The 13,419-nt window shown below is 41.0% G+C and overlaps 1 protein-coding gene across 1 annotated transcript; it reads right to left on the bottom strand.

Moving 5' to 3' along the window:
* Positions 1 to 483: 483 nt before the first annotated feature.
* Positions 484 to 13,170, bottom strand: ldlrap1a (low density lipoprotein receptor adaptor protein 1a). The gene is made up of 9 exons (XM_037693639.1): positions 13,152 to 13,170; positions 10,690 to 10,832; positions 8,094 to 8,206; positions 7,859 to 7,973; positions 6,645 to 6,717; positions 6,374 to 6,469; positions 4,144 to 4,241; positions 3,897 to 3,931; positions 484 to 628 (listed from the first exon to the last, which is right to left on the bottom strand). Exons 1-9 carry the CDS (start codon positions 13,168 to 13,170, stop codon positions 484 to 486), a joined length of 837 nt encoding a protein of 278 aa, XP_037549567.1.
* Positions 13,171 to 13,419: the final 249 nt, after the last annotated feature.

Below are 13,419 nucleotides of genomic sequence, written 5' to 3'. Positions count from 1 at the left end.
TTCCTCCTGTAAATCTTGACTGCATGAAATGGTTAGTAACTGAGGACATTTTAAACACATCAAAGAAAATTAAAAGTTTTGGGACATTCTTTAACAAAGCTAAGCATGATCTTTTTCTGTACTTTGATATGCAGATAATGTGGATGTTCTCGTCAACTATGGCAAAGTTTTTTTGTTGGCATGTGTGAACGTAGGAAAATATAGAAAATGAAAATATACAAACAATCCAAAGCAGTGTAGACAAAGCCTTGATATTACTAAAATCATATTTTGTGTGCTTTGGTGTGAAGGTCCAGCAGGCTGAGCTGTTTCCATCCAGTAAGAACAGTCAGTGTGCAAGGTTAATTAAAAAGTCAGACACTTCATTTCAGTCCTGAAATTGTTCCCTTGCAAGTTTTCACCAGATGATATCTTATTTTAACGGAAGACGGCCACATTGCTCCTCGTATGTTGTTGGTGTCCCTCTCTGCTGTGCAGTGCCAATCAAAAGCAAGAGATATCGTCCTTATACAAGCTGAAACCTTTGAGTGTGTTTCCATTGGTGCCGTCCTGGTCCAGTTCAGCGATCCAGTCTTCGGGCATCACCCCAGTGTCCAAGACCTGGGGGTTAGTACGTGACACTGCCAGTCTGACAGGATGGAGGAGTAAAAAACAAAGGGGTAGGAAAATGAATGAAAGCATGTTAGAGACCACTTTCCAACTAATTGATACAAAAGAAAACCCAAGAACATTAAAAGTAATAAAATATGTATAACTAAAAGGAATGTAAGAAACTTCAATTCCCTTTCTCACAAAAATGAAGTCACATCACTGATTCCAAGAGTAAAGATAATTCACATGATTTATCTATTAGTCAGACATAATTTGATTGTACAGGAGACAAAGAAAAAAAAAAAACAGACTACAGCACAAAATACTGTTGTAGGAAAAGAGTCTAGACTTTTTCATTTCTGGGGTTTCTACCAGGATCTAAATTATTCATTAGCAACATTGCTTCAGTTCATGAAGACTTTTTTTTTATCAAGATCCCAGATCAGCAATTCTAAAATATTAGGGTTTGGACTATAACTGGGCTGTTTTATCACCTTAAATCTTTATTTTTTGGGGGGCCATTCTCTTGTAAATCTGTTGCTGTATTTGGGATTCTAAAACAGTTAATCAAGTCCTGTGGACAGATTCAAAACATAAAAAAAACTTGTTGAAACGTTTCGTCTTTAATCCAGAAGACTTCGTCAGTCTGAGACGAAGTCTGAGTCTGTATTTGGGATTATTGTTGTCAAGGAAATTTAGGTAAAAGTTTATGGATGTTTATCACTGCTAATGTTAAATTAATGTTGAACTATGTGAGGTCAGAGAGTTCTTTTTCTGTCTCAGAGAGGAGCCTGCAGGTACCTGACGCCTCTGACACTCAGAGGCCGAGGTCATCGTGCTGATAAACATTATAAAAACACTTCCTGTACACTGTCTGGTGCAGATACTCATGACCGGGGCTTCAATGAAACAACTGTAGAAGTCTGAGGTGAACGTCTGCCCTTGCAAGTAAACTGTGTTAAAAAAAAACTTCTCCTGACTACATGTATGGCTCTTTTTAAGTAAGTAGATAATGAAAGGATATTTTTATCCAACACTTGTCTTGTTGTATCAACCCGTTTCACCCAAGCTTCAGCTAACAGGCAGATGGTCTCACATTTTACTATAGAACCATTTGATCAACAGAGGAGTTGATTATGGGCGACTCAGTGACTGAAGGTGTCCAGATCCTGTGGCTGTACAAGTCCAATACACCTGAGGTTATATTTGAATAGTTTCAATTCAGTTTATTTATATAGCGCCAAGTCTCAACAGAAGTCGTCTCAGGGCGCCGTACAAAAACATTCACACACATAATAAAAGCCAACTAGTCAAGTTCCTATCTAAAGAAGCAGCAGACTGTGCTGAATCTTCACTTGGTCGCAGTCTCCCATTGTTGTGAACGTGGTAAAAATCAGATCACTGAAACTATGGTTTTTGGCAAAGCTTCATCTTTTGCCTCTTTACATCTTGGCTCCATGGCCAACTATATAATTATCTTAAAAGTGACAGTCAGCCATAGTCAGTTGTGAAATCTACTTTCTTTCATTAGAGACAGCTTGTCAGGATAAACCCGATTCTTTTGCAGCTGCTGTTTGAACCAGACTAGTGTAATGCTCTGTGTGTCGGGGTCAGTGTGTCTGCTGTGGCTCTTTACAGATGTTACAAAATGCTGTGGTACGTTTTTCACTAGTGCAAGAACATTCAACCACATCACACATGTTTTCAAATCTCTCTGTTGGCTGACAATTCGTTTTAAAATCCTTTTCTTTGTTATTAAATGTTTAAATGGTCTTGCCCCCTTCACCTTTCTGAGCTGCTACACCCTTACCTCCAGTTTAAACTGAATTAAGTTATAGATGAACAGATGAAATGAAGGAAAACAGAAGTGGGAACTGAGCCAGGACCTTCCTGCCTGTGGCACATCATGATCACTTTTTCTTACCGACTTGTTCAATCTTGGCTGAAAGTATTGAAAAAGCAAATATCAACCAACTCCTAGAGCTGTCCATTGTGAACTTTGTGCTTTTCTAAAAAACAATATATAACGTTCTGCTCATCAATATGTTCTAGTTTTAAAAGGAAACACTAAAAGACCAACCAGAATTATGAATTTATTCTGTAAATACAGCCATGAGAAGAAGGAAGTCTGCCCTCTTATAATTCTAGGCTTTTAAATCTATAAGAAGTAAACACTCACTCATCCATCCATCCAGAAATTAAAAACAGGAATAAAACCATAAATATAACATCTAAAAAGTAATGAAGACCAAGGAATAACACTGACTTTTAAGTGTTAATTTAGGTGTTAAACTGTTAAACTCTCTAATGTGCAAAGACAATTTGTTCCATTGTTTTAGCCCCACCACCCCAAAAGCCAGGTCCCCTCTGAGCTTAGAACTAGTTTTTGGTCCAGTCAGGAGCAGCTGATCAGCAGAGCTGACAGAACAAGCAGGAAGGTTAGGCACCTCCAGAGATGTTTAAGGGGGTGGTGATTTATTGGACAGTGGGCCGTTAAGGGCCTTGCTCAAGGGCCCAGAGTAGAGCAAATGAGGGTGGAGGCAGGTCTGTATCACCTTTCCCACCCAAAATTTTGTTGTAGGTCTCTGTGGATTCACCAGGTTTTTAGGGGTGGCCATTGCCTCCGCAGGCATCCCCTAGGTGGTGCTCCAGAGTCACTCAGAATAAAGTGGTGACCTGATCCACTTCTGGAGCTACAACTCAAACTGCTCAACAGAGTCATTCCAGCTGCTGTAGCTCGATCACACAAACACCACAGAGAGGTTGAGGGAAAATATCAGAAAACCGGACCAGCATTCTGCAACGTTAAATCAGCTGTTTGTTTGTTTTTAAGTTATTGAACAATTGATCCACGGGGCATAAAATACCAAGGAAACTAGCATTAGACATGTTATTTGGTTTGGACTGAATGAAACAAACAGACGGGTCAGGTTAGTGGTTAAACTACCACACTAAACCATGGTTGACAGTAATGCTGAACTTTACCTGAAAATGAACCATAGCTATCCAGAGCACAGCTGGAGACACAAACACACAGCACACTGAGCACAGCTTTACATCAGCAGTGAAGTGATTTATCACCTATTGAGTCACTTTTTCATCAGACTGGGAGAGTTGTAAGCTGCAGTACACAGAAATAATCAGTGAGTGGCACTGTGAGACCAAGTGAATGAAAGGGGACCTTATCTGCCAAAGGACTGGACAGAATTAGTAGAGGTATTTTATTTCTAACAAGCAGCAACAAAAAAAAAATCAACCAGGATTCGTTTTTAATTTATTCTAAATGTTTGGATCAAATATCTCACCTGGAAAAGGCTTCATCCAAACTGTCTTCTATTTCCTGAAAGAAAAAGGGATCTGGTTGTACTCTCATATATATTAAATATGACTATTTGTTCACAATTCATTTTAAATTATAGGTTTTCTATAAGTTTCCTGAGAAATATATTTTGATAAAGTCAAATATGGTGAAAGCAGCAATGGAGATCCAATGACTTGCGACACTTTTCAGTTTATACAATACAGAACCAAAGTTAACAGAGAAGATTGTACCAAAGCATGGTTGTTGTTGGTCTCAGAGGGTCCGTCGTTTTCCAGCTGAACCGTGTTCACACTGTCCTCCAAGTCCAACAGATGTTCTGTGGCAACAACTAAATGAGAAGAAGAAACAGGTACTGATCTAGAGATAATACGCCTCCTTCACACTAGATGATGATCCTGTAATGACAGTCAAATCTGCCAGAACTTGGCGAGGTCTTCAGGCATGTGTTAGGAGCACAGTGGACTCCTCGTTACGTATGACTGAGTGTGATAGGTCCATAATGGTTTTGAGAATGCACATGCAGTGGTTAAGTTGTGATGGTTGACCATTTGGCTGGAGTCCTGGAGTGTGCTTTGTGGCAGAGTATCTATGATGGGTGGCGTTTGGCTGAATGCTTAGGTTAAGACTAATTGTGGTCAGGTCATAGAAAGAATCTATCACTGGTGTGATGCATGTGGTATTTCCTCCCTGGCTCTCATCGAGGTGGCTGCTTCTGTCATCCCTCCCCCGTTTTTCCTTCTTCCTGCTCTGCTCTCTGTGTGTCTGAAGTGCCTGGTTCACATCTCCCGAACATAAATTAAGAAGATTATGGATTTGGCATCGTGGGCGTTCAACTCTTTTGATAAATTTTTTTCAACAAAACAACAAGTTCCTGGAGAACCGGCGTGTCCAGCTGAGACTCACGCTGTGGGGTGCGTCATGGACCCGTGGGGAGTGTGGCAGCTGATGTGCCTCTCAGTCCTGTCTCAGGAGGATGTTGAAGACGTTTACATATTTGGATTTATGATAGCAGGGACTCTGCTTTTTGGCATCGGCGGGGCTCTGTTTTATCGACTTTTGAAGAAGACATCTGTAGCAGTTTCGGCCGTGGACATGCTTCCGAGTCAGTGTGAAGGTTTGGTCTGTGCAGTAGGAACTTTAAATCATCTGGTTTACGAGCTAAACTGTAAGGTGGAGGTGATTTATGAGAATCGCAGGCCACCTGCAGCTTCTGGGACTCGTCAGCGTGGTGGGTTCGACCTTGAAGGAGACTCATAGCATGGATCAGTGGAATGGAATCCCACAATTAGGCATTTTTGAAACCAGAACGCCCAGATGGACTCAAGGCTGAAGAAAAAAGTAATCTCTGCCTGAAGAAAAACAAGAATCAAAGCTTATCTGAATCTGACTCCCCGACGACCTCGGAGACAGGCCGACTATCAAATTTCTCCTGGGACATGAGTACCCAAGGACAAAAGCTTCATCTATCTATGCTGGTAGAGGGTTTTGATGTCTCAAATCGTGTCCTGATAGACAAGATGTGAAATATCTTTTTTTTTTTTTTGTAATACCATTATCTACCCTCATGTTTCTCCCCCTTTTCCTATCTAAGATTATTATCTGATAAGAATAAGATGGCCGCGCTTTCTATAGTTGCAGCTTCGTGCACCCCGCCCATCTTTCGGACGACTGTACGTACATTTTCGCGTTGTATCTCGGTGCAAGGCCAATAAAGTTTATTCTGATTCTGATGCACATGGCAGTAGTGTCAAAAGTGTCTTCAGTCCTTCAAAGCAATCCATGCAGGTGTGACGGGCCATGGATGTGCTTGTGTGAACGTGGCCCATACCATACATCTGCTGCCACTGTTGGTCCCTCAAATACCAACTAGAAGTCTGACACACTGCCACCGTGAATATAAACCATCATGCCTTTATTATGGAGTTCTGACCATGTGGAAACCATACTTGATCTATAAGCCACAGTGGAGAACCTACGGGGTTCCTCAGGCATGCACACAACAACCTATGAAGACCATCCACATTGTGGCTCATTTTTTATGTTGTGACACAATCTTTATCCAACGTGAAGAGGGTTTAATATGTCATGTAGGTCATAGAGTGAGTAGGTGTTGGTCATTCAAAGTGAAAGGGGCTTAACATACCGTACATGTCAATGTCACAAAAAACATACTGTTCTTGATTTCCCGATGCATACTCAATAATCCAGGTAGAAAAATCTAAAAAAAAGTTAAGTCAGGTCCTCTGGTCGGGTTCAAAAAACAAACAAACAAAAATTGTAGATTGTCCTTGTCCTTGATTATTTAACTGGTTTAGACAACAAACAGAGAAAATTAGATATTCAGTTCACTTTTTATGGAAAAAGGAGGAAATATTTCTTCCAAACAGTCAAGCACATACTTGTTCATCAACAGTCAAATGAAAATAAATGAAACGGATAAATATAAAACCATCTTCTTACCAGCTCCTTTCAGACTCCCCGAGCTGTTTGATCTCTCTGAGGAAGAACTGCTGCTGGTCTCTCCTGCAGAGCCAGATTTAACTCGTTTCTCTTTTTCTACAAAGACAAACAGGTCCAAAGCCACAAAGGTGCCACAGGTATTTTCATCCACGATGAATTAACGTGCATTCAGTACATTAAAAAGTAGTCTCACACTTTTGTACAACAAGCCTGTGTGAACGAGTGAATGTGTCTTTTCTCAGACTTTGAGGGAGAACAAAGTGGTGCCCACCTTCTTTGGCTACTTGCCACAGCTCAAATGCTACGGTGAAGGCCTGGGCTACCGTCAGAGCCACTGCCTGAGCCTGGAGAACCCACGTTTTCAGAGAGAACAACTGTTAGCCTCGACAGCAGAAAAGAAGCCTAAAGAGACCATCATGTCTTTACATAAAACACTTGGCTTTATTTTTTAACTACAGTGCGTATGTGATGTCATTTCCTTTAAAGAAGGCATTAGAGCTAACTCAGTTATTGTAAGGATGTTACTTTTCTGTGGCCCGGTGTGTCTGTTTCCCTCGTGCTCCTCATTAGTTTCCATTGTTGCCACCTGTGTCTCGTCCCAGCTGTTTGTCATCATGTCTTGTCTTCTCCCAGTATTTAAGCAGTCCTATTCTGTCTTGTCCTTTGTCGGGTCGTTCTTCGTTGGGTACGCTTCCTTGAGTCTCCTGAGTCTCTCCTTGTCTTCCTGGTTCCTAGAGTTCCCCGTGCCTCCCTCCTTGTTTATGTAAGTTTTGCTGCCCCGTCAGCTTGTTTATTTTGTACTTTTCATTTATCATTAAAAAACTTATTTTTGTATATCTGCCGAGTTGAGTTCCTGTTCTGCACTCTGGGTTCGCTCCGACCACAAATCCTAACAGTTATCAATCAACCTTTATTTATACAGGTAAATCCCATTGAGCCTCGAGGACTCATTTACAAGAGAGACCTGAAGTTATGAAGGATTGTTTTGAGAATCTGCTTATATGAGGAGTGTATGCGGCAGAAGACAATGACCTGATGGCAACCAGGTTTGGTTGCAGCCATTGGTCATGCTTTTTAATATTTTTGCCATGTACAACACATGCATTATAAAATTCTTAGAAGAATTGACATCGGACTGCACAAGAGGTGTTTTGTCTCTCTGCCACTGCTGCTATTTACACTTGCAAATAACCAAAGAAACATATGTAAATAAACGTATTAACAAATTGCCTGCAGTATAACAGTTTATGACGTAGTGTTTGCATGAGCTGCTAAAAATGGTTTTCGAGATGGGAGTTGTTTTAAGACAGCAAGTCTTTGTTGCATTGGGACTACCCATTAGTTTGCCAGTCTCGCCAGATGTAAAACCCATTTTTTTCTGAACTATGGCCATTTAAAAAGCTAGTTACGTCTGATAAAACCATAATTATTTATAACTTTTACACAAAAAACATCCTTGAAAACAGTTAAATAGATCCCACTCACCACTTTCCTCCTGGAGCAGAGGTAGGCATGGCACTCCAGGGTGCCATTCAGGGTGTTTTGAGCGATATAAGCAAACACTTTATGATGCAGTTTGTCCACGGTGCAGTAGGATATTCTACAATCAACAACAGATTCAACAAGCAGAACAAAGAGAAGACAGAATTCATTGTTTGATTAATCAGACCAGTCACACAGCAGGACTTTACGACTGAGGAAAACCCAGTCCTGAACACACCTGTATATGGAGACGTTTTCCAGGAGTTTGTTGGTGGACCAGTCAAACACCATGACTCCCTGAGGAGAAATTTTGAGAGCAACCTTCTGAGGCTTTTTCCCGCTGGCTTTCGCCTTTAAGGGAATTAGAAAGAAATGTTAGTGTTACGTAACATTTTAGCCACTTTTGGTTTTAGATTAGTGGTATCAGCACCACTGATTACCAACTGTGAATCCATCCATCCATTATCTTTACCCGCTTCTTCCTTTTCGGGTCGCAGGGGTCACTGATGCCCATATCCAGCAGTCACTGTGCGAGGTGGGGGACACCCTGGATAGGTCTCCAGTCCATCCCAGGGACACATAGAGACAAACCACCATTCACTCTCTCACTCACACCTAGGGACAATTCAGAGTTACCACTCAACCTAACATGCATGTTTTTGGTCTGTGGGAGGAAACTGGAGTACCCTGAGAAACCCCACAGCCAGAAAGGTCCCAGGCCAGGATTTGAACTGGCAACCTTCTTGCTGAGAGGCTCTACCAACTGAGCCACCTAACTGTGAATCCATAAATATTACATGTTTACAGAAACTGACAGAAATCTCCAAAAGCCCTAACATAAGACAGTTATGTGATAATCATAAGAATCTTCTGTTTGTAGTAAATATTGTTGAGGGTTTAGAGCAGTTTGAGCAAGACAAGACCGTTATCCACCTTTCTGCAAACATTATGAGGGCTGCATTTAATTCATTGGACCACCGTGTTCTTTGACCTCTCCAGTGTCCCTGGAATAATCATTTGAACGTGTCTCTAGAGTAAATGAGGTAAAGGACCAGTGTGAGTCCATCTCTACAAGGTTGTGTTCTTCCTTAAAATAAATGCCTGAATATGATGAGTTTTACTAATAAAACCCTGTTGTAAATGACAGATTATGAACACTTGTACACCGATAAGGTCAAGTGCTAAGACTGCTACAGTTTATATCAAAACCATGAAATTGATTAATAAAAATGATTTAAAAACTGATCCAAATCCGCATGTCTGCATTTCTGTAGTAGATTAAATCATAAATGTGAAGGAGGCTGCCAAGGTCAGTATGAAGCATGCAGTCATGTGCGCAGTCTAGAATACAACTGTACACGTGCTACATGTGAAAAGAAGCCATGATTTTAAAAGTTGGCCCCAAAAAACGCTGCTGCAACTCAGAATTCATTGGAACTGAAACTTAAAATTTGCATATGTTTTTACAACTTTTAGTAGCCAATAGTCGCAATCCAGTGAGAAACTAACTTTCCTGGTTGCCTTTCCATTTTTACTGTGTGTGAAAACTCATGTGCATGACCCACCAAAACGACACTAAAGAGCCCCGCACAACAAGTACAGTGGTCAGTTCTCAATATCAAGAAAAACAAAACGAAAAACTTTGGATAACTCAGTAAATGGGGATCTATAAATAAGCTAATCTAGTCCTCCCTACGGGTGGCACGGTGGCACAGTTGGTAGACCTGTTGCCTCTCAGTGAGAAGGTTGCCAGTTCAAATATCAGCCCAGGACCTTTCTGGATGGATCCAACATTTTTCAGTCATGGTCATCTGGACAGTTTCTTTTTTTGTGCTGAAGGTATTTTATACCTGGATTATTTGGACTTTGTTGTTTTCAACCAGTTTGCCATGACTGTCAACAAGGAAGAGGGCTGGCAATGGAGGAGGGGGCGTACCAAAGAGACCATCTTATCACAAGCAAAACTGGTTTGTTCCACTTTGGAGTAAGCTGTTGGGGGAAGAATCTGTTTTGTGTTGTGTGTTTCCTTGACTGAAGAAGCCTTCTGGATTGAAGGTGAAACGTTTCAGCACAAATAAAGAAACTGTCCAGATGACCTGACTGAAAAATGTTGGATTGGATACCTGGATTATTGAGCATGGACTTTGTTGTTTCTGGATGGAGTTTGCATTTTCTCTCTGTGCATGTGTGGGTTTTCTCTTGGTACTCCGGTTTTCTCCCACAGATCAAAAACATGCATGTTAAGCTGATTGATAACTCTAAGTTGTCCCTAGGTGTGAGAGAGAGAAAGTGAATTTCGTTTGTCTCCATTTGTTCCTGTGATGGACTGGAGACTTGTCCAGGGTATCCCCTGCCTCTCGCACAGTGATGGCTGGATATGAGCATCAGTGACCCAAAAAGAAGAAGCGGGTAAAGATGATGGATGGATGGATAGATGGATGGATGGATGGATGGATGGATGGATGGATGGATGGATGGATGGACGGACCTCCCTACACATAAACCTCTCTAGAATTTCCTAGCGTTCCTCTAACTCTAAAAATCTAACATAGCTTCTATTTGAAAACCTAAACAGCAATAAAATAATGATCAAAGCATTTGTTACTGAGCTGTGAGTGAAACTTTTCAAATGTTGCTTACTAATTGTGGAGGAGACAACACGTATTCCAAATGCAGAGGTGCACTATTCACACATAATGCTAATCAAGCTGACGCCCATTGACGTTGGAAAATTAGGCGATACTGCAGGTTCATGTGCGCTTAACACTTTGGGATAATCAACGTTAGGATAACTCGTGTACATCGCAAGCACATGTGACACTTTTTCCTCTGACCGTGGCAAAGATCCTCTTTACAGCAGCCGCTGACAACTCTGCTCCTTTGGGCTGGTCAACGAGTGTCATGCCAAGGTGACGAAGGTTAAAAGTCATCCCCTCTACGATGGTTTCTCGCGTATCAGTCCAGTTCTCTGGAAGCTCTACAACAAAAACAAGAAACACACACAAGTAGGTCGATGCACTGATCATGTTCTTGCTGCTTTTAAGTAATCAAATATTAATAGACTTTTTAAAACACTTCCAAGAGACTTTTAAAGGTTAACATCAGCTGTAAGAATATTTAAGGGCTTGAGGGAAAAACAGATTCGAGCAAAAGTAAACAACCTGTGTAGAACCATTTCAGCAGCTGTTTCTCTGATGTGGAGAGGTGGAACAGGGTGTATTTAGGTCAGAGGTTCTGTTAGTGTAAACAGTTCTTTCTCCAAAACAATGTATAGAGATTGACAATAAAAGAGTCACAGAGTTGGGAGCAAGTATACATGGACTCTGACATGCCGAGATAAGAGGAAAGCACCACTTCCTGTTCGGAGTAGCATAAATAAACTTTACCAAACTGGGCCTCACATGTTGCTCTAACAAGACATTACGATCTTTTATTTTTTCTCAAAAAAAAAAAAAACACATGCTAAATTTGATGTTTTTTATTTAAAAGCGAGAAGACGTGTACAAACTAACTGCTGAAAGAACATCTGGTACCTTCTTATGGTTTCTTATCAGGGTTTACATGGTGCCGGCTGGCCCGTGGCAGTGTTTACAGAGATTTCCCCAGAGACAGACAAGGGAGGGTTCGGGAAGCTAAGAGCATTACCCAGAAATGTATGCTCCAAGTATTTATACCTCCTCTGAGATGTAGTGCATACCATGTACTCATGCAGGCACATGTACATATAAACACATAAATACAAGAAAATCAGGGAGGACTGAATTCTGTTCAAGTAATACAAGTTTTTAGAGACTGCTTATACCAACGGTTCTCGAACTATTCTCAACAAGTACCACCTTAGAAAATACTATCATGATGATGACAGACATTAAATAGTACTAGCATTTAAGCTAGACTTTTATGATTTTATTAACACGTCAAATGGGTTCTTTGACATAAATGAGTACCCATCCATCTGTCCATTATCTTTACCCGCTTCTTCCTTTTTGGTTGCGGGGGTCACTGGTGCCCATGTCCAGCCATCACTGTGCAAGAGGCGGGGGACACCCTGGATAGGTCTCCAGTCCCTCACAGGGACAGGACACATAGAGACAAACAACCATTCACTCTCTCACTCACACCTAGGGACAATTTAGAGTTACCAGTCAGCCTAACATGCATGTTTTTGATCTGTAGGAGGAAACTAGAGTACCGGAGAAAATACATGCATGCACGGAGAGAACATGAAAACTCCACCAAAGGCCCCCGAACTGGGATTTGAACTGGGGCAACCTGAGCAAAGAAACCAAAACTAAACACATAACTCAAACCTAATAAAGTAGAGTCCTTAAAGGAATGCATTTCAGTCACTGCCTTAGAACAATGTTTTAAATAAAAAAAATTGCATGATCTGTTAGCACTTGGGAATGTCGAGGATAACTCTCAGCTATCATACCTCTCATTTTCTTTAACAATAAAAGTTATAACTATTACAGCCATTATTATTATAAAATTATACAGCCATTGTGTTTGCTAAGGTTGATTAGCTGTGGTGACCATCTTGACATGGGTAGACTCCAACTAGTTGCAGATGGACATCCAACAATTACGTTTTATGAGATTATCTTCCGCTGGGACTTCCTTGGGTGTGGGTGTCCAGTGGTAATAGCAATAACAAATAGGTCCACTACTGAGGTGGTATCTCAAAATTAAAATAAACTCAGACACTGATCGCTATCCATCCCTCCGTAAATGTTTTAACAAGAGATGCAATCTTAACGGACATGTACCAGACTGTGCCTTACCTTTGACTCCCTACTCCAAAGAGCTTCGTTAGTTAACAGCCTCAGGAAGGAATGATCAAAACACAAAATACACACCTAACTACTGTTTAGGAATAAACTTGGCAGTTTAAGATTTTATGGTTTTATTTGTTCATTGCAGGGAACCTCACTAAACACACTACAGCCTTGACTTTGCAACAAACTATTAAAAGTTGGAAAACCTTTAATTTCCTCACTGTTTTGCACCTTTAGTGGGTCTTAAGAGACGCCACTGCTGCTGCCTGAGTAGCCATTAAAATACCATCCACTACTCTTTCTGCAGAGGTTCTTACAAGGAGTTGTTCAATCAGATAGTAATATGTTACAACCACTCATACTTTTGGCTTACTCTACTTTAAAGTTTTAAGTCACAGTTCAGTTTATGATGGTTAATTAACTTGTTATGTAAAGGTGTAAATAGTTTTTTCTTTATTTTTTCATTTATTCATCCATCCATCAATTATCTTTTACCCACTTCTTCCATTTTGGGTCACGGGGGTCGCCGGTGCCCATGCCTAGCAATCACTATGCAAGGGGCAGGGTACACCCTGGACAGGTCTCCAGTCCATCATAGGGACACATAGAGACAAACGAGACAAACAACCATTCACTATCTCACTCACACCTAGGGACAATTTAGAGTTACCAATCAGTCTAACATGCATGTTTTGGGTCTGTAGGAGGAAACTGGAGTACCAGGAGAAAACCCACGGATGCACGGAGAGAACATACAAACTCTACCCAAAAAGCCCCCCGGACCGG

This window comes from Nematolebias whitei, chromosome 19 (genome assembly GCF_014905685.2).
Source record: "Nematolebias whitei isolate Nwh7 chromosome 19, NemWhi1, whole genome shotgun sequence".
Taxonomy (NCBI): Eukaryota; Metazoa; Chordata; class Actinopteri; order Cyprinodontiformes; family Rivulidae; genus Nematolebias; species Nematolebias whitei.
Note: the sequence above shows the minus strand (reverse complement) of the source record. Positions and strands in the feature narration are given on the sequence as shown.